We start from the raw sequence: 25,377 nt of genomic DNA on the forward strand, positions 1-25,377 counted from the left end.
GTAGTAACATCAACGTCCGACAAAGCAAGAGGGGAAACACACGCTATATATACACACAGACTGATTACAGACACAGGTGTAGATAATGAGGGAGAAACCAAAACACACAGAACTGCAGGGGAGATAATGGGAGAAACCAACTAGAAAGTCCAGGGGTGTGACAGCAGCTTGCTTAGCAAGTCAAATTATTATTGATAATATCGCAGCGGCAGCAGAAAGTACTTTAAACATTTTCAGTTTAACGTATGGGGTAAGTAACTCTTTAATGTGAAATGGCCATTTTATTACTTTTCCTTATTTAACAGGGCTACAGTAAAATGTTGGCTAATTTTAATAGAGGCAGCATGCAGAGCTATTTCGGATGCAATGTTAAATAACATTAGCAGCGACAAACTTAGCAACTTAGATTATTATGGTTTCTAATATAGCAGTGACAACATATAGTACTTTTAGTTGCATGAAATTCCAGTGAATTGTAAGTAAAGTGAAATAGATATTTTATTACTTTTGCTATCTAACAGGCCTACAGTACTTTTGCAAACTCTTCAAAGTGAAATAGGCATTATTTGATTGCGTTTGCTTGTTTAATTAAGAGGCTTATAGCAATTCTAAGTACTTTTGTGCAGTTGTATCAGCAGTACGTTTAGTTATTTAGATTTAACATGTAGTGAATTTTAATAGCTGCAGCATGTATAGCAAATTGAGATGCAATGTAAGAAATTTTATTAGCAGCGTCTGCATAGAAAACCAATTATTATGTTACCAATTTAGCAGTGGCAGTAGGAAGTACCTTAGTTGATTGAAATTTATTGATAAGTTAATGCATGATGGTAAGCGAACTCTCAGGTCAATAGGCATTTTATTACTTTTGCTTATTTAACAAGGCTTACAGCAGATTTGTGAACTCTCCAAAGTGAAATAAGTATTATTTGATTGTGTTGTTTATTTAATAAAGAGGCTATAGCAATTTTAAGTACTTTCTGCAGCTGTAGTAGCAGTATGCGTAGCTATTCAGGTTGCAATGTCTGCCATTTTATAGCATGCCATACATAGCAAATTCATATGCAAGGTTAGAATAATAATTTTAGCAGCAGCATGCATAGCAAGTCAAATTGTTATCAGTTTAGTTAAGTGTAAGCAGTTTAGTTTTCTTTGTGCAATAGCCGCAGCCTGCATAGGCATTCAGTCATTGAGAATAATAATTTTCTCAGCAGCAGCATTTATAGCATTTCAGGTCACACATTTATTTGGTCACAATTAATATAAATAGCAGCAGTATGTATAGTGAAACGAGATGGCTTTAACAATAATATTGCAGCATAGTCACTGCAAAGCAGACACTGCATTAAAATAAAGTAGTAAAGGTTATTTTAAAACTATTTGCTCAAGCCACCCAAGCCTGAGTCAGGTGGTTGCTGGGGGTTACTTCATCTATCAGCCTACAGCGTGATTGCTGTTTGTTAAAGACACACATAGTAAGCATTTCAACCTAGGTAAGTTTGAGCACATTCAAGTACGTATCATGATGCGGTTTTGTTATGTTTATAAAACTGACATTAATACACAAAGCATTAAACCAAAATCAAGCAAACATACCGTGGGCACTTTCCAATCAAATTCAGGAGACATCAGGAGGAGACATTTGGCAACATTTTCTAGGCAGATATTTCTTTTTACATGACGCTTCTGATTCTGCGTGTAACACATCGTAGACTGTAAAAACAATCAAGTTGTTTCAACTTATTTGTAACCTGGCTACCTTAAAATGTTGTGGTAAATAATCTAAAAACTACACGTATGTTGGAGTTTCTTAAACCTAGAATTAATAGTTGGGGTAACAAAGGCGAAGCTGAAAAAAGGCTGAATCAACTTTAATCTTTATCTAACCAATAAGAAAGTTGTGCTAACCTAAATCCAAGTTAAAACAACATAAAATTAGTGAGACCAACAAATGTTTAGTTGTTGAAACTAAGCATTTTGTTGAATAAATGTATAATTCTAATTTGTGCAAACTAAAAAAAAAATGGCTAAACTAAGAATTTTGTTGAATCAACTTATCTTTTCAAGGCAGCCAGGTTACGTTTTCAAGAATAGTTTATCTTGTAATGTTAAGTTCATTCAACTGACTGAACTATGTAATTTACCCCCACAACTCAAGTTTCTGTTTTCTAACAGTACTGCAGAAAATAGCCTCATGGACATTGAAGAACATGCAGATGGCCATTTTATTTGATTTTAGAATAGACAATATCGTACTTAGTATTATTGTGTTTAGTATTAACACACCCTAACTTTAAAAGCCCTGGGGTAAATTACAAAAGCCCATAGTATAGATAAGCACTAACAATTTATCATTGCTACATAAAAGTTATAAAGCTAATTGTACTTACTAATCATTTCAATATGTAATATCAACATCAATGATGCATTTTTGTTGAGTGATTAATCTAATTTTTATTTTGGGTTTTGAGTTTGTCTTTTTCAATGGATTATGAAAACATGATGCTTGAGGAAAAGCATTATATTGAAGAAAATCTGATGTGTCAGTATACTGGATCCATGCATTTGTTCTTTAAGTGACAGCAGTCATCAGTATCCTTAATGATAATCAAATAGCACAAGAAAAAGAGAAACTTCAATCCTTGCTCTTGACTGGATGGCTTTAGTAGCTTTAATAAGCATCAATTCTTGGTAAATACATAATTTTACTAGGTCAGCTCATATGTGTATATATGTTTTATATTTGAAAAACTACATATAATTAATTACCATGATTGTTTTTACTTAAGACATAAACATTTTTGATCAGATTAGTGATATTTAGGACAACAATACACCAAGAAGTTATTATTGTATATATATATAGTGACAAATATGCCAATTTTTGGTGAAATAAAGGGATTTACAAGATTAATTATTTTGCATTACAAGATGTACCAGGAATGATCATTGTGCATCTTGTAGTGCATTAAAACCAAGAGCATACACATTACTGATGCTCAGCCTGTGAGGAGCAAGATAAGGGGGTAAGGAAGACATTTTTACACTGGTTTGTGCTATTTATTATGATTATTTTTATTATATTGTGATTTTTACTACTGCATGAATTTGTACTCGTGTAATAGTGATTAGATCACAATATGAATAAATTGTCATTGATTACTGCTTAACAGTGGGGAATAGATAACGGCAAGTTGTTGCAGGTTCATCCATTATATTTATTGGTGTTTACCTCAAAAATCTAAGAAATAATCTATTACTGTTGTTATTGTTATTATTATTATTATTGAAGCATTTCATCAGATGGCCTCAAAATGTCCTGTCAAAAGCTTTATGAGACATGATGTAAGAATAGAAGAGGGTGGACTGTGAAAACTGTCAGATGTAAATGTAACTCAACACAGTTTGTGGTCCATGATGAGGAGAACACATGTAGGTTTTACTGCCCTTCTACCCCCAGGGGCCCAGTAGCACCCTCTGGAAGAGCCAAAAAATGCATATTTCAAATGGCTGTAAATTAGAGTCCAATTAACATATCAAAGAGAAAATCGTCAGGATTACTACTTATGCTATGTTGATTAAATAATGTTGCTCACAGTAAAATAGCAAATTTCAGCCTGCCTCTCAAATATGTCATAGAGGTTTGCACAATGAACATATTTAGATATCCAGTTTTCCATTAAATATATTATTTGTTCAATTTAATTAATAAAACGTTTTAACCCTCCTGTTACCCTTGGGGTCAATTTGACCCCACAGGATTTTTAACGCCTGTAAAAATATGATTAACATTATTTTTTTTGCTTCAGATTTAATGACTTTTCCTAATTTAATGAGGACAACTCTGCAAACATAAAATTAACATGATGATATTTTTTTAATGTCCTCTACCCATTTTGTCACATCGATTGTACTCGGGGCCAATTTGACCCCTGGCTCTTTTTATGTATAAAACATAAGAAATCTCAAAAGTTTACACACATTTTTTGGGTGATATTGAGGACAATATAAAATGCTATAATTTTATAACATTTACTATAATTTTATATATTCAGTGTAATATTCAAAACATAATTTTTGTGGTTTACTGGGGAGGAGCAAACATATAAATGCTCACACAGAAGCCTTCTGAATCATTCTTCTTTGTGTTTTGTGGGCTCTCTCTTTATGCTTTCTCTCTATTGAAAATGGCCTCTAAGCAAAGGTTTTCTGTCAATAAGATTTTGTCACATTTTTTTTTTTTTTTGACAGAGAAAGTGACAGAGTGACATGTATCTGAGATAGATGATAATGCAGAGGAGGACCCTGATTATGAGGCATCCTCCTCACATGAGAATGAGACTCCTAGTGTTGATCTTCTGTTGTCTCTCAACCACCAGCAGACACATTACCTTACACAAATGGAAAGTTATTATGGTCCCGCTCCCCACTTGATGACTGAGAAAACTTAGTGCTACTAATGTCAACAAAATGGTTCCAGGGCCAATCAGATATGCTGTCAGCCTTGTCCAATATCAGCATTTGAGTTTTTGATTACACCATCAATTGAAAAGGATATACTTGAAATGACTTCAAACTCAGAGGGAAAGGTGTATAGACGGGGGTTTCAAATCTGTCCTGGAGGCCCCCAACCCTGCATATTTTGTATGTCCCCCTTCATCGCACACCTGATTCAACTCATCAGCTCATTAGTAGAGACTGCCTTAGTGGAGAAGACCTGAACTGGGTGTCTCACATAAGGGAGACATACAAAACATGCAGTGCTGGGGGCCTTTGATGTCATATAACAACACCTGGTTATTTTAGGCAAATTAGAAATCCTGTGCTGAACATGTCCCCAGGAAGTGGTACGTCTGGTCACCTTACTTTACAATCTATTCCTCCCATCACTGTGGATGAATGTCTGGTTCCATTTCATGGCCCTTCAGACAATACATGCCAAACAAACCAGCCAAATATGGCATACCAATATGGGCCACATGTGAAGCACAGTCTATCTATGACTGAAATATGAAGTTATATACTGATAAATCCCCTGGAGAAGCACCTGAAAAAAAAATTCAGGGTAAGAGGGTTGTACTAGACATGGCTGAGGCACTAAATGGCCATAACATTACATGTGATACTTTTTTTCTCCACATCATACGTCCTGCAAATAGTGCAGATAAAAGGCTGGAATGTACCTTCTGGTGGGCTGTAAGAAAAACAAATGCTGTTCATATTCTATCTATGCAGTTTGTTTTATGTCAAACTTATATATTTGCATAAAAAGCACTTACAGTTGCACAAAACAAGCCCTGATACAATGCTCACATTACTTTTCATAGGTGTCTTTAGCTGAATTTCTTTTACTATCCTTGATATAAGAAACTGTTATTCTTTCCAAATGTTATAAATTACAAAAATATATACTTATAAATAGTATGCAACAAATATAACACCAAACATATATGTACTTTTACAATTTTAGGTTAATCAGTGAGTTTCTATGGTGATTTGTGAATTTGTCGATAGTCACGCAGTAGGTATGGTGGAAGTCTAAGGGGCGGGGTGTGGGGCTGGGGGGAGGGTAGTTTATTTAAAAGACCTATTTAACAAGTCAGCAAAGGTATAAATGACCTGACACAAAAAATTTAGTCAAAAAGTCATATTTTGGAGGTTTCACTTGCTGGGGTCAAATTGACCCCACTGGAAAAAAGGTGTTAGCGGATTTTTGGGCAAAAGGAGGGTTAAACTCCATTACCCATAAGCCTCTGTCATTATATTGATGGAACGTGAAAACATGGTGGTGTTATTTGTAGTTCACTGAAGTTGTGCTTAGTGTTAGGGTTAGGATCTCGCTAAAGGAGTAATTTCTCTCAACATAGCAATACTTCATTGTTGACTTAATATATTACTAACGTGATAACATCAGCAAAACATACTTTTGTAACATAATGAGCTGTTTAATATGGGTTGAAAGATAATCCAATCACAGCCAGTCCTGCGGGGAACTTCACAGCCACTGACATCCCAGCTGAACAGACTTACTTGTCCATTCATGGTCATTTATGACAAATTTCTTCAGTTTTTCGTCTGACGGGATAGATTCGGTTAACAATAATTAAATTAGCTATTAGATTGTGTTTTATTAACATCTACACCTACAGTAATTATTGGGCAATATTAAAGTGCTGTATCCCATGCAGCCTTAACCCATAGTTTTATCTCATTAAATTCAATAGATAACTTTTATTTATTTATTTATTTTGACCATAGACAAGTGCATTTACTAATCAAATAATGTGCTTCTAACATTTACATTGTAATTACATTGTGTTTTAAAATGATAAATATATTCACTTTTGTGTTTCTGTAATTCTCTACCATTTTAACTCTAAGAATGAAAACTTAGTAAATATAAATAAATAAGTAAATATATACAGCATAATGAAAAACATAGTTCTGTAAGCATTATTTACTCATTATTTACCAGTATTTACTGATATGTCAAACATAGTGCCCGAAATACTGAAATATAAAACAAAAGTCCTTTATATGTGTGTGTGTGTGTGTGTGTGTGTGTCTGTGTGCCAAACAATATTTTTACAAACCACATGCAAAATCTTACAAACCTTCACCAAATATTTTATTGTTTATTAGTACATCAGCTGTGCAGAGATCAATAAACAAGCTTATTTTTAGGGTGGAAGCTGCCAAGACTGTCAGTTTTGCACCAAGTGTGTGTTATGACTTATTCAAACATGAAATACATAATTTCAATCAAATAAATATGAATGAAAATAAAGTACAAACATTTAAACACAAAATAGTTGAAGTCAAAGTGATAATAATTGATGATATTAAGCAATTAAAGTCAAACCTGTGTGTTGATGTCTCTCTCTCTGTGTGTCTTCTGTCCTCCAGATGTCCAAACAGCAAATGAAAGCTCTCTGCTGGTGTTTATACCCTGAAATCGCATCATATGCAGTCTCCAAATCACATGACAAAACAGAAAGTGAAAGTCCTTGAAAACTTAATTAAATATTTGTGATATATGTGACTGAAATAAGTACAAGCAATTTTGTACAGAGCCTTTTTGCCATTTATTTGACAGACTGTCCCTGTCAATCAAGTCTCCTGTACTTTTACATTTGTTGAAGACACAGAGTAATCATTCTGTAGTTCATATGTGAACCTATTAAGTGTGTAATATATTCAGATTGGTTAGTGTGAATCATGCCTTTATCCCAACAGCATTCACAGAACCTAAAGAAACAGAGATGCACACATCTGGAAAAAGCTACAATAATCAAGTCCCATCAGTTCACCTTTATCGAAATAGCACATTTTGCAATACAGATTGTTTCAAAGCAGCTGTACAGTGGCAACAGACAGATCCTTGAAATATAATATAATATAATATACTATTATTAAATTACACAAATTATTGGGTCAGAATATTATTTCCTGTGGTTTCAGAAAAAAAGTGTCCTCCTCTCTATATAGCAAATTGTATGTCAATTGTGTGCCCGACTACCCAGCCAAGATGGCCGCCTTGTCCGAGTCTCCGGCCAAGATGGAGGTTGAGGATATTATGGATATGGTGCTCCCACAGGAGTTTTTGGCACCAATCCTCTCTCCTTCATCTCCACTGGTCCCGTCCAGCCCTACAGAGCCCGTGTGTAATGGAGGCCAGCGGGTAAGTGCTGTGCAGGTAAACCTCACTCCCCTGATCTCAGTAGATGCACTAGCGACTGATGCCAGGGGTTGCAGCCTTTAGCCTCCTTGTGTCTGCCTCCCATGCCGGAAACAAGGGTTCGAGACCCCCTCGGCGCGGTGTGCGAGTAGGACCCAGGTGAAGGGGTTACATGTGCCCTTCAGCCTTAGTTCCTGTTTTCCATATATGGTTTTGTTTCCTGGTCTTTAGTGATTCGTTAATTAACAATGCACCTGTTTCAGTTCTCTCCTGTTGCTTGGTCTGCTACTAGTTTTGGCTACGTGTTGCGCTACCCTGCTTCTAGTTTCCTTGTTTTCGTTTTGTGGATTTAAATAAAAGACTTTTTGTGGAATATTCCTTCATTGTGTGCTTCTCTACAGCACTCAACCATGACAGGAGCTTTGCTGATAACCAAACAAATATTGTGTCCAAACACTGGAAAATGCTGCCTTCAGGGGACACAATTCTCTTACGAAAATTAATCATGGTTTTACTGCAGTAGCCATTGTTTTACTATAGTTTAGTTAGTAGTTTATTTTTTATTTATGTATTTATTTATTTATTCATTTTGGTAGTAAAACTGATGCAAAAACAATGGAGGGGTCCTTCAGTAAAATTGGTAATTTATTGAAAATGATAAATGATAATTACAGATAATAATAATAATAATAATAATAATAATAATAATAATAATACAATTAAAAATAAAGAAAAAGATTAAAAATGAATACAAAATCCAAAACAGAGTATACTGAGTAGCCTATATTCTGTTAAAAATCCTGAAAGTATGATCTAAATCAAACTACAATAACCTTCAGAAGACAAAAGACAAAGATCTTTGGAGCAAAAGCCAATTGGAATGGTATATTCACTAGAGACTTACATCATTAGATGTTTGTATCTGAATACGTAAATTGAATTTATCCACTACATAACACTTGTCACTACATAAGCCTTGCCAAATGTTTTCCACTTAAAGTCTATAAGCAATAATAGGCAATAGATAAGATTAGATAAAAAATAACTATGTGGCTGTGCTTTTCCACCTTTTGAGCAGAAACAGCAGATCTTTGCATTTTTCAAATATCTTCATACCAATACTAGCTCTTGGAAAAAGAACACCTGGTACCAAAAAAAAGGCAAAAACAAATTTAGCAAAACATCCTTTCATACAGAAATATTTTGCAGAGAATATGTTTCTAACATCCTTCAAAAACATCACTTAAGCATTACAAAATATACATTCTTACATGTCAAATAAAGAAGAAAAAAAAAAAAACATACACATTTTAGAAACATCACACATTTTAGAAAAACACATTACATCAATGAAATATTATGTTAAATTGAAAAAAAAAAAAAATAATAATAATAATAATAACAACATTTCAAAAAGCAGAAAAATGTGAAGTGAAAAAAAAAAGTAAATAATAATGAGTATATAAGTACCATGAGACGGGGATATGAATATGATGATAAGTAGATAAAAAGAATCATAAAGAATAACTCATAATAATAATAATAATAACATTCATAAAGAATAACCCATATTGTATAATATGAATATGAATATGAAAAAGAAGAAAAATAAAACAATATTGCAAATTTACACACACCAAAAAAAAAAAAAAAAAAAGATTACTTGATCACAGACATGACCAGTAAAGCCAGACCAGTAAATGTGATAAAAACACACGCAGGAGTGCACAAACTTGGTTCTGGAGGTCCGTGTCCTGCAAAGTTTAGCTCCAACTTACCTCAACACACATGCTGGGAAGTTTCTAGTATGCCTTGTGAAAGCTTGATTAGCTGGTTCACGTGTGTCTAATTGGGGTTGGAGCTCTGCAGGACACATGCCCTCTAGGACCGAGCTTGGTCACCCCTGATAATGAATCATTTATTGAACAAGGTGATTTTACTGATCAAGGACTAATGTAGTATAGCAACAGCTCCAAATAGGGATTTCACAAAGAACCCCAGACCATGTGAAATTTTATATTCAAAGGTATTTTCCTGAAGATTTGCCACAACTGGGTTTTTGGTCCCCTAAACATGTAAGTCATGAGGATTTGTCACACATTACGCCTAACTTTACCAACAGCGGCACCAAGAGCTGTACCAACAATTGACCCTGCACCTACACCTACATATGCACCAACAACTGCACCAGCAGGGCCTCCAATAAGTCCAAAAGCTGCACCAAGTGCCCCACCAATAAACATACCAATAAGTTGACCAGCAATCATATGTCGACCAAGGGAAAAAATTGACATACGGAAATTAGGCTGATACCTGGTTAAAAATTGTTCAAATTCAGGGTACTTATGAACTTCTAACTCTTTCATCTTATTTGTTACTATCTCAGTCTCCTCTTGTCTTTGTTTCTCCTTTTGTTTTCTCTGCTCTTCCTCTCTCCGTCTTCTCTTTTCTTCCTTTTGTCTGAATCTCAGTGCATCTTCAAACATCTGATTACTGTAATGTTCTCCTCCATTCTGCTTTATCATTGTGTCAATCTTCTGCAGGAGATCATCCACCTGCTCTCTGTAATTCTCATCTTCATTGTTGAAAATGTGAAATCTGCCTCCACACTGATCAACTAGATGTCTTAACTGACAGTTCTCCTCAATGAGCTTCTCTATATTTTGTTCTTTCAGCAGATCTCCATGAGTGAAGAGAACTATGGAGTATTTTAACACCTCCTGACCAAACAATATTTCAATAAGGTCAGCGATGTGCTGTTCCTGATCAGTAAATCTCATATTCACAGGAAACACAATGAGAAAAGCATGAGGTCCAGGACTGGATAAATAAACACTTCTTGCTATCTCTTTCATTAACTCTTCGGAGTTCATGTTTGTGTCAAAGAATCCAGGAGTATCAACTACAGACACATATTTGTCTGAAACAGTGACATGACCCTCTGAACATTCAGAGGTTACTGAAATCATTTTCATCACAGATTTAAACACTTTCTCTCCCAGTATTGTGTTTCCAGCTGCACTTTTTCCAACACCACTTTTACCCAGAAGAACAATCCTTCTGGACAAGAGACTGGAGACAGTAGCATCTGGTTCATTATGAGTATTTGGACTGATGACAGGAATTCGTCTGAGTCTCCCTCCATCTGACATTTAAAAAAAAGAAATAGAGAGAAAAAAAAGTTGTAAGCAAGTACAGGACATTGTTTATAGGACAAACTTGATGATAAGTGCCCTGATGAAACAGAGATCATCAAAACAACTTCCCTTCACTTTTACATGGTGTTTGAATGCAAATGTGTATTGGCAGTGTGTGCAAACAACCACAATAATAATAATAATAATAATAATAATAATAATAATAATAATAATAAAAACTGCTCCTTTTTTGTTTGTAAATCATAAGCAAGCCGATCACAGAATGTCATTTTTATCTTAATGCTAGAGCATTTAAAAGTAGCATTCAAGCAAGAAACTTTGTCTTATTACAGCTAAAGAAATTGATCAGTCCAGAGCAGAGAGTGATTTTCTGCTTTTATCTTATTGTTTTGGGTCATATATTAACAGCATAGACAAGGCTTCGGCAACAGTGGCGGACTCCATAAACCAGCAGTGAACCGTGACTCTTGAGCCTAGGCCCTCAGGCCCCACCTTTGAAATAAGAGGCTATTCCAGCCTTAATGTGGTCACATACCAGACAAGAAGTGCTGTGCCGCACTGCGTCTTTAAAATCCACACACATTGTTTTCTATATGTGGCAGGACAGTAAGGCAGAGAAATAAACCAAGGGGAAAAAAAGACCGCAACCTTGATTTAAAATTGTCAATAGTAGCCAACTATATGTCGGCGCACTGACTACAAGGCTATCGGCGCCAACTAGTTTTTGACACTGGTGAGAGCTTTTTAGCTGCTGCATTTTCAGAATTACTGAAATTAATCAGAATATTTTGACAGTTGAAGTTGACAACGCAGCATGATGTCCATCAGCAGATGTCTGTTTTAATTCATTATTGTTAGCATAACTGTTGCAAATAAACAAACATTTTATATTTTAAAAAGTGTTTTTTTTTTGTTTTATTTTTTTTAATACATAATCACTTTTTAAAACACAAAATGTATGAAGAGTTCAGATGCAAAACCAGCTAAAAGCCATCCTTGTGCTCCTGACACATAGTATACGTCCATCAAATACTTTTACTTCGAACTAAATTCCAGCCTAATCAGAAGTGCCAGTACTTACATAGAAACCTTTGGCAACAATGGCACGCACGTGCCCTGCTCACTCCGAAGTCTCCACTCCAAGGGCTCTGCCCTTCAAAGGGAGTAGGGCATAGGGATGGTCACTTCCATTTGGAACTTACCTCGTGATCCATTCGGTATGAATTCACAAATTGTTATACACCCCTAGATTAAACTGAACGGTTTTAATGGATTGGCTTTTTCACACACACATACACTGGCATTCAGTACTGTCACATTGTATATCTGCTATAAGAAACTTTTGAAAAGATTAAAAAACAATTTATGAAAAATCTTATCGATCTTATCATCATATAATAAAAAAAATTGAATGTGCTGTATAAATACATTGGTTATTGGCACAGTGGTTAACCAGAAAGAAAAAATAAAAAAAACTTTAAAATGGCACGTCATGCCGGAAAGGTTGCCGACCCCTGGCATAGACCCAAACAGCAGTATTAGTTATGCTACGTATATTACACTGCTGTCATTTAATACACAGATCTAATATAAACATGCAATTTCTTTAGGGGGGAAAAAGGAAAAAGCACACTAGTGTAATAGGCCACTTGATTTAGTTTAATATGCATTATGAACAGAACTGTGATATTTCAAAAATACTCAAAAACTTTAGATGCAGGGCGAAGGCGGAGCGGTGTTTCTGATATCAGTGAGTGAGAAGTAGAGTGGGATTGGAAAACGGTGAACTCAAAAAAAGAGAGTGGAGTGGTTATTAAATGCTCAGAGCGCAGAGGGGAAATATTTGCCGCTCCATTCTGCTCACATACGCTGCTCAAAATAGGCATTTTCAAAATGATATAATAAATGATCTATGGGGTATTTTAAGATGAAACTTCACAGGCACATTCTGGGAACACCTGAGACTTAGGTTTCATTACATTGTGTAAAAAGGGGCATAATAGGTGCCCTTTAATATGACACCAAGAATCAGGTCATCACTGCATGTTAGATCGTTCACTTTCAAAAATCATAAGGACAATGAGTATTGGTTGTATAGCCCTGCACAAGGCTGTTTTCTTAATTCTTCATTCTTAATACCACGCGATACCCGCCCCAAAGCAGCCCTCTAGTCAGTTGGTAATTTCTTTGTAATGAAACAGGAGCTCACAGGACATTCACTTGTCTTAAAAAGTCAGGAGATAGCTGGGATTCTGGGATTTGACGTTAGAGATGGTAAAGATCATATGTATATATGGCTAAATTTTATAGCATATGAAATTTTAGTATGTGAAACTTGAAAACACATGAAACTTTTTAAATCTAATTTAGAGTGAAACTGGTAATTGTATTTCAGGCTTCCTATGTTAACCCCTTAAAAAAAAATTTGAATTTGAATTTCAACAGATAAATGCAGTAGTAAAATATAGCTTTTTTTCTAATTAAAACTTTTAACATAAGTTAAAAAAAAGTTCTAAAAAATGATTGATTGTTTGGGCAAAAAAAAAAAAAAAAAAACAAAACAAAACAAAAACAAAACAAAACAAACAAAAAAAAACACATCCTAAAACCATTCTTTGCTTAGCGCCTGTCTGGCTCACATAGGATAGCAGACCTCTGTTGTAGTCTATATTCAAATAATGTGAATATAGCAGGCAGACATCTCTCTCTCTCTCTCTCTCTCTCTCTCTCTCTCTATATATATATATATATATATATATACATACACTTAAACACTCACCTTTTACACTTAAAAACCTTTGGAGAATGTTTACCAGCAGTAATCTAGCCTGGTCACTTCGTCCTTTCTTCTTGTTGTTGAACACATGGTATTTCTGATCATATTTCTGAATTAGTTTCTTCAGTGCTTCAGTCTCGTTGATGAATTCAATTATGGTCTTGTTTTCCTCTTGTAGTTCATCTCCCCTGGTGAAGAGAATCCAAGTTTTTTCCAAGCGTTTTTCTCCCAGCAGCTTCTCAATCTTCTCCACAGTTTCCCTCTCTTCTTCAGTGAAATTGTCAGCTTTGATGACCAGCAAAAACACACAGAGACCAGATTCACATTTCTGAATTACCTTTTCAAGTATCTGCTGAATCTCTTCTGTACTCATCTTTGGGTCATGGAATCCAGGTGTGTCATAAACAGTGACTGAAAACCCATTAACAGTCCCAGGTTTCACAGCTACTTCTCGAGTGACTGATTTGGAGTTTTTCTTTACGAAAGCTTTTTGTCCCAGTATTGTATTTCCTGATGCACTCTTCCCAGCTCGATGTTTCCCCAGTAAAATTAAGTTTAATTGTGCACTTGGTTCCGTTTCAGATGTGTGGCCTAAAAAACACATCATAAAAATATTTCATATATAGGAAACATGTAACAGCATTCAGAATAAACATCAGAGAAATCAACTGAATTCTTACCACATCTGTGTTCACTGTTTTCCAGCTCTTTCCTCCTTATTGATGCAGTTTTAAACATCTCTCCAGTGTAGCTCTGCTGTTGATTCTCATTAAACAGATGCTCAATCTTCTTCATCAGGTCTCTCATTTCTGATTGGTTGTTCATCATTTTATTGCAGGTCTGATATCTCCCTCTACATTTATCTAGCAGCTGCTGCAGGTCAGGGTTTCTCCTCAGATCATCTTTTACGGTGTTACACTCTTCTTCTCCTTCATAGGTGAAGAGAATCATCACAAACTGAAGAACTTTGTCACCAAACACTTTCTGAAGCCAATCGAGACTCATCTTATCATCATTGGTTAACTGGCCCAGTGGCACAACAAAGATAAAGGCGTGGATTTCATTTTTATTCATTAGTTGACCAAGGAGATTATCCACATGCTCAGTCTTATGTAGGTCAACCATGTTAATCACAGAGATGTCACATTCTGATATCTTCCTTTCTAAAGGAACAATTCTGGATATTTCATTTTCGATATTCTTTTTTTCTCCAAGTAGAATGTTGTCATTTCTATACTGGACTGATGAAGAGTATCCAAATAACACAATGGTCATGCTTGGAAACATGTTGTCTAGAACAGAAAACACATAATTATTTTTTAAAAACATCAACACACTGTAATGTAAGTCTTTTCACAACCATGTTGTTTTGTTACCCATGCTGCTGTCTGATGAATCAGACTCACACTGTTCAGTCTTTATAGGCAGATCCATATTGGAATCTATAAATAAATAAATAAGATGAAAACAACTAAAATCTTGTGATTTGGGGCTGTCTTTGTGTATTATAATCTAGATAGTTAAAATGAAAGTAAAAGTTTTGACTGGGTATCAAATTTAAATGAAAGATTAATGACCAGTACATGGCCATAGCTAATAAAAAAAGGTCGCCAGAACGTTCCCTGAATGGCATCTGCGAAGGTCCCCTGGACGTCTTCGTGTAGTCCGTTCGCGGCACGTACCGGGGATGTTCGCGGGACATTCATGAAACATTGTGAGCATAGGCGGATTAACCATATGGGCAATTGGGCAGGTGGCCAGGGGCACCACGTCCAGGGGGGCACCACGCAAATAAATTTTCTCGTGTAAGACAAGCACTGTATTCTCAAATGCAAGCAATGTATTCTCAAATGTCTATCTAGCCATGGCCTATACCAATAAATAAAAATAAATAAATGCTTTGTTTTTTTTTCAACTTAAGGCGCTCAGAGCGCTCCGGCAAAAACGCCAGGCGCAGCAGGCGGTTAAAACGCGAGGCGCCCGGGGCACATAAACAGCGCGCATAATGCTCACTGCCAATAGAAAACAATTCAAAACGTTTTTACGCCGCTCACTGCAAAAATGTGTTTGGTATGATCATGGCCTTAATGGTTTTCTACAGGAGGAAAACGCTTAGCCAGAGACTTTGCGCATTGTGTTCATATTCTGCTGTTCAGTGGCCACGGATTTGCAGGTCTTGTCTTTGTCTCCTACAGGTGACTTGCAGGTCCCTGCACGTTTTACTATTAAATTAGTTTTAATCGTTTAACCACCACAGCATCTTGTCTCCATTGGCAACACGCACGATTTATGTGGATTGCAAGTGACGTCGCAATAGCACAGAGTGCAAGTGGCGATTGCGAGTGACATTGTAATTTAGTTCATTTTTTCTTGTCTTCACCACCTACTGTTGTAAAATGTTGAGAGATTCAATTTAAAAAATAATAAATAAATAAAAATACAATAAAAAAATAATAATAAAAATAAAAATACTTCAAGTGACATCACTTCCGGAAGTGCAGGCGTCTGAGAGTGCAGGTCTTGAAAATGCAGGCGCATGTCTGCAGCCAGACCCTATTGGTGACGCTATTTCTGCGTCAGCACATGCACAGTCCTTTGAGTTTTGGTTTTCAATCCTATCGAGTGTTTACATGCACTCTCAATCGTACTAGAAAAGGAATAAACCACCCCCTTCAAGGTAGATTAAGGCAAATATCTGTTAATATTATATACATTTAATCGTTTCAGCTTTACGTGCTAACGTTTGCTTTTGACAGCCAGCAGCCGTACACGACAGACAGCCTCAGCGAACGTTTTAAAAGGTAAACCTTTTATAAAATGGAAGTATTACGAGATACACAGTGGTTGCGGTAGCTAATGTCTACAAATAAATAAGTATAAATACCTTTTCGACCTGACAAAAGCGAAAACTCAAGGCCGCGTCTGAGGAAATCAGCGGTAAGACCGTTAACTCTCACTCAGCAGCTCAGCGTTGCCATGGATACATGAGCGTAAGTGATGTCACTCCAGGAGCTCATTTGATTGGCTTTACACTTTATTTTTTTGCGCTGTGCGTATAGTCTTAAATGCAATAATTAATTAATTAATTTTCCTAAATAACTTTTCTTGTCAGCTTAACAGTTTGATATGTAAATATTAAAAAGTAAGAATTAATTTATTTGTCTTAACTGTTATTTTCCACTTTCTTTTCCATTCTTCATGTTTTCCTTGGCTACATTCATCACTCTTCATATAGAGCCTAATTGTAGTCTATGTTCAATTATATTATTGAAGTCTATCTTGTTTTTGATGTTTAAATGCTGAAAACAGACTCGTGATTTGATGATCTTTATATAGAAGTTACTTTTTCTTTTGCAGAAATTAAAGTTATTAACAAACTTCATTTTGCAATGAATTCAGATATACTGTTTATACTATAATAATAATAATAATAATAATAATAATAATAATGATAATGTCTTTATCATAATGTCATTTTCACAGTTAAAAAGGGATTTTGTTTTAAGGAATAATTCCCTTTAAAATGCAATATGGGCTTTTTTTTTTGTTTATTTGTCTTTAATTTAATTAAATCTGTCTGAGTTGCAAGGTGTGGTCTGATGATGAAGTCCATAAAATCCAGAATGTCCTCCGAACGTCCGCCAGCGAACGTCAAAAGGAGGACCAAACTCGGACGTAAGTGAACGTCCTCAGAACGTCCATCAGCGAACTTTACAAAGCGGATCAAATCCGGACGTCCTCAAAACGTCCGACAGTGAACGTTATAAAGCGGACGTACTGCAGACCGAAATGGACGCTTGCAACGTCCGGGGGGACGTCCCCTGTTTGCTGAGTGGTGCGTTGTGTACAGACGGGCCGATTCCGGCTTGAATGCAATCACTCCAACTTTGCTTAAAAAATAATTTGACTCATATAGATCAACAAAACTCAGAGCTTAATGTTAAATACAAAATCCCAACAAACAATTTAAGGTAATGACCCTTTTCCTCTCACTGTAGAAAGCGTTCTAGTAACGGCTGCACAACTACGCCGTTACAAAACTACGGTAAAAAAAAAAAAAAAAAAAAAAAAGCGCGTCTGGGGGATCATTTCAAGTTCATCAAGTTCGTTTAAAGACAGTTAAAACTGTCTACACGCTATATCCTTAGATAATAGAAAACAAGCAGATAATATTTTGTATATAGGCTAACACGGCTTCATGTTTCGAAATCTCAATTTTTAATAAAGTACATTCAATTACCGAAACACAGTTTAATATGTGAGATGACCTTTTTATTAAGCAGAATTAGATTTATATGGTAAGTTTAAGAGTTTTAACATGCTAGTAGCCATATGTAGGCCAATTTGCGAGATGCAAATCTTACCTTAACTGTGAGCCACTTTATGACCAACGCCTAAATGTAAAACCGAAAGTCAATGTTTGACTGACGTCGATACGTGCCCCTCCCCAATGATAGATAGGCCTACCAACAGTTCACAAAATTAATAGTTAATGCAAATTTATTTTCATTTGTGAGTGCTAATATGTTAATGGATATTAATTCATTCTCTTAAGAGAAACCTGTGACAGATTAAAATAGTTAGAACAAAGACGCAAAAATATTTTTAGACTGAAAACAAGGTTTGATTTTTCCTGTCTGTTATCTTGCATCTTAGCCTAAATTCAGGAATTTCGCTCTGAAAATGACTTTGCATAACCCTGAACTCTTTTAACCCATTGTTTCTGTTAAATGAATATATCATTTATGGCATGATTGAACCATGTGGAAAAAATAAGTCCTGACAAATAATATTCTTTATTTATATTATTCCCTAATTCATAGTATAATTAACTGTTTATACAAAATTTAATATTACATGTAATGATTACAGTGTTGTGTAATACCATTCTATGAGATGGTTCAGTGTTTTAGAAATATGATTAAAGCAATTCATTTACATAGTTTACCTTGAAATTTCATTGTCAGAAATACACTGACTTCGACTCCTATGTCAAGTATACTTTATTTATTTATTTATTTATTTATTTGTTTTTTTGTTTTTTTGTGAGGCGTAGAGTGGCACCAGAAGCAAATTTGGTAGCACTGGGGGCTGGTGTGTTGGGTATCAAAAGTAAAGATAATTTAGTCATAAAATTACTACAGCTTTGCCTTAATAAGTGCAGTTACTGTTTGTTTCTTGGTAATACACATTTGACAGTAAGCATCCAAAACACACACACTTTTTATATAAAATAACACATTTAATAACATTTAAACTGGATAATTTTTGTGTGGAAAAGCAGATCTACAGATTAATATTATCTACAGGTAAATAACTACACTAGAGAATGCAATACCTATTCACATCTGTAGAACTTAGTGACACTGCTCTCAAATGTAGGCCTGCACTGTTAAATTATGGCTCACTTTTATGTTCACGCTTCACTATTTTTACTTTTATTTCAGAGTTGATTAAAGAAAAAGAGAAGAATGACAAATCAAGTGAACTTGAGAAGAAATAAAAATGTCAAAACTGAAGAAAAACCTTTGAGCTTCTCTCAAACCAAACTGAAAGATTTAAAGAAAAGAAGAGCCAAGAAATATTTCACCTGCACTCAGTGTGGAAAGAGTACAAAACAAGTCTTGAGCATCACATGAGAATTCATTTCAGAGAGAAATTCACTTGTGATCAGTTTCAGAAGAGTTTCACACAATCAGCAAACTTTAGGAAACACATGGACATCCACACTGGAGAGAAGCAGCACACATCAGTTTTTATTGGATTCAGTTCTGATCTCATTCTAATGAGAAGCCACATTCATGCTATTTGTGTGGTAACCTTTTTTTTTCAAAATTTGAAAGTATGTCAGAAAATACATGCTAGTGTGGGAAAGTACATGTGTTTTGAGTGTGAAAAGACTTTTACTTTAGTGGCCTGTACAAAACTGCATGAGAGGATTCACACCAGAGCATTTCAATCATTCATCGGTTGACTGAACTTAAAATGTTAAGGCAGCTCGGTAACAAATTATTATTTTTTTTTTTACAGTGTAGAGACAACAAAATATTACTTTAGAATTTTATCAGAAAATAAATTTAAGTTTAAATAAATCTATAATTGGTCTAATTTTGTAAATTAGACAAATAAAATTTAACTTAAATGAAATAAAAAAAGCACTTCTTGTTTATTGACCTGTTGTATTAAAGAAATATGAGAGCCTGATATTCAGATCAACAGTCTCTTACTTGTGTGATCTGGATTAAATATTGAAATATGATGAAAGATGAAAGCAGGAAGATCCAGATCTACAGGAGAAATTATTACTGACTATTGATTGCTAAGATCCTAAGAGAGGAAGAATAATCATTATAACACCAGAAGTATGGAAAGAGTGTGTGAGTGAAGGTGGTTGTGAATGTGTGTAGATGTGAGTTAGTTACAGGATCAGAGAATGACACCGTTCCTCTGTCATAGTCCAGATTCACTCTCACACGATCAAGCTTCTGTTTAACAAGAAAACCAAATGATTCGGACAGTTCATCTTCATCATCATACTCCACACCCCAGACACAATCCTTAAAGGGATCAAACTCCTTCCTCTGGTTTGATGCTGTAGTTACTCCAAGACTCCAGTATATACTCTCTTTAACCTCCACATCCCAGCAGTGTGTTCCTGAGTTAAAACCCTCTGAACCCAGAACACAGAGGCACATGTCAAATCTCTCCGGATTATCAGGAACATATCGATAGCAGCTGTATCTCACACTGGTCAGATCATTAGACACGGTGAGATATGGACTTGCAGTGTTTGGATCCAGAATCACAGGAGCTGATGAGACACAATCAACAGATGCTTTCATCACTGTCAGTCTTTCTTTGTGTGTTACTGAAAAGATATTTAATTAATTTACATGGTCAATTATACTAAATTATAGTGAGAAACTGTTTTAATGTAAAATCTTTCCCTTGTACAGAACTTAGAAAAAAAAGCAATTATCCAAAATAAAATCAATTCACCTGAAGTATTAAAATGTATTAAAATGAATAAAACTAAAACTAAAATACAATTATGTATAGATATACATATTTTGGTATATCTACACTGGTTCTTCACACATAATGATGAAGTGTGCATTATCTTTTATTATCTTTTGGGTCAAATTCTTATATTTAATCAATAAAGTCACTTAGAATAATAAGACATTTTAGGTTGTTATCACACAAATAAAATCATTATCAACTAAATTAATCTTTTCAATATAGAGCAAACACAAATGCTGCATCTGAATTGGCATTTACATGTATTTACCCACTGTTTAATGCAGGACATGAATGCATTTAACCTGCACTTACAAAACTGTTTTAATATTTTAATCCTAAAACGTTGAATGCTGATATTTAAAATTATTTAAAATGAAAAGGTACTTTAAATGTGGAATTACAACCGCCAGTAAGTGTCAGTAAGTCACAGTTAAAAAGTGAGTCATTGTGATTGAACCGAATCATTAAAACTGTTGATTCATTCAGGAACAAAACACCGTGTTGTTGTTTAGAGACGCAAAAAACACTGCAGTGGCTGTGTTTGGAATGATTTTTGTTGGCGAAATAAAGCGAAATAAAGCAAAAATAGGCATTAGGGTGTCTAAAACGTAACTCTCTTAATATTAACTAGTGAACTTGTTGTATAAAATCAGTATCACATTTTTGATTTTTGCAAAAAAAAAAAAAGGCACTTTTCGTGTGATATTGATTAACTATATGAAATGATATAAATATATATTTTCTGCCCCCATGTCCTGAATTTTGGAAAAATGCATTTTATTAGACTGAATCACGCAGTGAAAGAACACACTCTAAATGAGCACAGTCAGTCTAGCGAGTGTTTAAGCTCTCATAACTCCTCTATAATCAATGAAACAGTGATGATGTTGCTTATAATGAGGGAATTCGCGAGTTCAATCTGAACAAAACTCCAGGTTTCAGCAATGACTGTTCTGAACGCCTCTGATTGGCCACTGCATTCTAAACTCTAAACTGATTGGTTATAATGAGCAACGCTGTAAAAACGCTTAAAAATAAAATACAATTTGACGTGAGCAGGTCTAAATTTAATACAGCCATTGAATCTTTTCATTTCATTTTCAATATTTTTATGTTTTAAGTATTATATTTTTACTGAAAAACCAGGGGACCCCCAAGTATATATTTTTTGGGTGTTATGGGGGGTCCCTTAATTCTTATGGGAGGTCCAGGTCCCCCCAGCCCCAATTCGAACACTGCATTAAACACCAGATTACAGTAAAAAAAAAGAGAGAGAAGAAGAAGAGAAGAATATGATACAGTAATATGACCATATAATGCAGTGCAAAAGTATTTGTCCTCATTCTTATTTTTTATTTTGGGTGGGATGGGGGGTTGTGCACATCTCATGCTAAATTTATTCATTCAGAAGAAAAAAAAAAACAAAACAAAACTTGCCATAAAACAAAGGCAACCTGAGTGAACACAAAGCAATTTGTAAATGCCAATTTTAGTTTTGAAACAACACGTGTTTGCCCCCATAGTTACTACTTCCCAAATCTGTGAAACTGTATTTATAATGGGGTTCAGATCACTGCAGTCCCGTTCAATCAAATCAACACTTAAATAGGACTTTTCAACAGCAAGAAGTTAAAAAAATATATAATAATTTGTCTTGCCTTATATGATGAAACAGCTTCACTGATGGGTCTGAATTTGTGATTGTCGTGTTGTTCTGAATCTCTACACACTAAACACAGCAGCTGTTTGTCCTCCAGACAGAAGAGTTTGAGTTCTTCACTGTGTAAACTGCAGATCTCCTCAGATCCTGATAAACGCCTCTCCTTTCTTTGCTTCAGGAACGACTCACACAAGTTTTTTAACACAAGATTACATGTAGGGCGATGTTCTGAGGACCTACTCCTGCAGACAGGACACTCCTGAGTTTCCTTGATTCTCCAGAACTGTTGAAGACACTCATTACAGGCACTGTGACTACATGATAAAACAACAGGATCCTTGAAGATGTCACGACACACGGGACAAGAAAAATCATCTTCAGATAGCAAAGCCATTTTCACTGTTTGAGCTCCAGCAATCTGCTGTCTGTTCAGAAACAAATAAGGTACATGTAAGACTTGGACTTGCTTTAAAACGTTAAAATATATAGTGCTATAAAACCTCATCATCTGAACAAACTAAAGAGAGTTTGCCTTCAGTACGACACTGTACAACTTCATGAAACAGTAACACATCAGCACTGGATACAGTGTAAAATCATGACAAACGGCCCATGATGAAGGTTTTTCTGTTCATTTTGGTACAGCTAACATTTCACATTGTCATGCAAAAATAGTCATTCATAATGGCTTATATGGCAATGATATTTTTAACCTCACTATATGCTACCAGTCAAACGTTTTTTAACAGTAAGATTTTTAATGTTTTTTTTTAAAGAATTCTCTTCTGCTCACCAAGCCTGCATATACAGGTCCTTTTCAAAAAATTAGCATATTGTGATAAAGTTCATTATTTTCTGTAATGTACTGATAAACATTAGACTTTCATATATTTTAGATTCATTACACACAACTGAAGTAGTTCAAGCCTTTTTATTGTTTTAATATTGATGATTTTGGCATACAGCTCATGAAAACCCAAAATTCAAAAAATTAGCATATCATGAAAAGGTTCTCTAAACGAGCTATTAACCTAATCATCTGAATCAACTAATTAACTCTAAACACCTGCAAAAGATTCCTGAGGCTTTTAAAAACTCCCAGCCTGGTTCATTACTCAAAACCGCAATCATGGGTAAGACTGCCGACCTGACTGCTGTCCAGAAGGCCATCATTGACACCCTCAAGCAAGAGGGTAAGACACAGAAAGAAATTTCTGAACGAATAGGCTGTTCCCAGAGTGCTGTATCAAGGCACCTCAGTGGGAAGTCTGTGGGAAGGAAAAAGTGTGGCAGAAAACGCTGCACAACGAGAAGAGGTGACCGGACCCTGAGGAAGATTGTGGAGAAGGACCGATTCCAGACATTGGGGGACCTGCGGAAGCAGTGGACTGAGTCTGGAGTAGAAACATCCAGAGCCACCGTGTACAGGCGTGTGCAGGAAATGGGCTACAGGTGCCGCATTCCCCAGGTCAAGCCACTTTTGAACCAGAAACTGCGCCTGACCTGGGCTACAGAAAAGCAGCACTGGACTGTTGCTCAGTGGTCCAAAGTACTTTTTTTGGATGAAAGCAAATTTTGCATGTCATTTGGAAATCAAGGTGCCAGAGTCTGGAGGAAGACTGGGGAGAGGGAAATGCCAAAATGCCTGAAGTCCAGTGTCAAGTACCCACAGTCAGTGATGGTCTGGGGTGCCATGTCAGCTGCTGGTGTTGGTCCACTGTGTTTTCTCAAGGGCAGGGTCAATGCAGCTAGCTATCAGGAGATTTTGGAGCACTTCATGCTTCCATCTGCTGAAAAGCTTTATGGAGATGAAGATTTCATTTTTCAGCACGACCTGGCACCTGCTCACAGTGCCAAAACCACTGGTAAATGGTTTACTGACCATGGTATTACTGTGCTCAATTGGCCTGCCAACTCTCCTGACCTGAACCCCATAGAGAATCTGTGGGATATTGTGAAGAGAAAGTTGAGAAACGCAAGACCCAACACTCTGGATGAGCTTAAGGCCGCTATCGAAGCATCCTGGGCCTCCATAACACCTCAGCAGTGCCACAGGCTGATTGCCTCCATGCCACGCCGCATTGAAGCAGTCATTTCTGCAAAAGGATTCCCGACCAAGTATTGAGTGCATAACTGAACATAATTATTTGAAGGTTAACTTTTTTTTGTATTAAAAACACTTTTCTTTTATTGGTCGGATTAAATATGCTAATTTTTTGAGATAGGAATTTTGGGTTTTCATGAGCTGTATGCCAAAATCATCAATATTAAAACAATAAAAAGGCTTGAACTACTTCAGCTGTGTGTAATGAATCTAACATATATGAAAGTCTAATGTTTATCAGTACATTACAGAAAATAATGAACTTTATCACAATATGCTAATTTTTTGAAAAGGACCTGTATTTGATTATATAATAACACGAAAATAATGTAAAATAATTTAATTTATACTGCAAGTATACTCATAAGTTTTCTTTAAGTGAACTTTACATCATACTTTAAGTAAATTACTATATCCCTATTAGGTATTAATTTGTTTAGATTTTGTTATATAAATATCTGAACATACAAAACATCAAAAGAAAGAACAGGGTATCTGCTTATAAACGAAAACATTTTATTCTAGCTTCATGCATTATTTTTTTTATGAGCACTTAAATAAGGATAAGTTTCATAAATAACAATAATAATAATTAAATACATGAATAAATAACATTGTGAACACAAAGCTGAAAAAAAGATTTTGATTTGGATTCAGAGTGATGATCAAAACGTAGATGAGTCAATCAACACCTCAAAGATTGACAGTCATTATTACCTCTTCATGGGTCACATTTTATTCCATGTTACAGTTTTGATGCTTCTTCTTCGCTAGTGTTTTCGAAACTCTGTACAGAAGATGTGTAATAGCGCCCCCTACCGTATAACAATGAAAACACAGATTCTTGGAGAACAATATTGCTGTATCTAATATATTTAGACTTTTTCTAAGTATAAGTAAAGTGTACTTAATTGTCATTTCAGGTATATTTCTATGAAGTACATAAAGCAGATTTCTGAGAAGTACATAAAAAGTAGA

At 35.4% G+C, this 25,377-nt stretch overlaps 2 protein-coding genes across 3 annotated transcripts; both read right to left on the minus strand.

Annotated features, from left to right (window-relative positions):
* Window positions 1-9,108: 9,108 nt before the first annotated feature.
* Window positions 9,109-18,024, minus strand: LOC127161162 (GTPase IMAP family member 8). Of its 2 annotated transcripts, XM_051103811.1 has the most exons (5): window positions 17,977-18,024; window positions 14,989-15,054; window positions 14,293-14,904; window positions 13,616-14,203; window positions 9,109-10,823 (listed from the first exon to the last, which is right to left on the minus strand). In XM_051103811.1, exons 2-5 carry the CDS (start codon window positions 15,044-15,046, stop codon window positions 9,772-9,774), a joined length of 2,310 nt encoding a protein of 769 aa, XP_050959768.1. In that variant the 5' UTR covers window positions 15,047-15,054; window positions 17,977-18,024; the 3' UTR covers window positions 9,109-9,771. The 2 variants fall into 2 exon arrangements, with proteins under 2 accessions (XP_050959768.1, XP_050959774.1); XM_051103817.1 differs by lacking the exon at window positions 14,989-15,054 and having other exon boundaries at window positions 17,977-17,998.
* A 1,825-nt stretch (window positions 18,025-19,849) lies between these two features.
* Window positions 19,850-25,156, minus strand: LOC127161564 (zinc-binding protein A33). The gene is made up of 3 exons (XM_051104311.1): window positions 25,117-25,156; window positions 22,294-22,720; window positions 19,850-20,423 (listed from the first exon to the last, which is right to left on the minus strand). Exons 1-3 carry the CDS (start codon window positions 25,122-25,124, stop codon window positions 20,415-20,417), a joined length of 444 nt encoding a protein of 147 aa, XP_050960268.1. The 5' UTR covers window positions 25,125-25,156; the 3' UTR covers window positions 19,850-20,414.
* Between the last annotated feature and the right edge of the window lie 221 nt (window positions 25,157-25,377).

This window comes from Labeo rohita, chromosome 3 (assembly GCF_022985175.1).
Source record: "Labeo rohita strain BAU-BD-2019 chromosome 3, IGBB_LRoh.1.0, whole genome shotgun sequence".
NCBI lineage: Eukaryota > Metazoa > Chordata > Actinopteri > Cypriniformes > Cyprinidae > Labeo > Labeo rohita.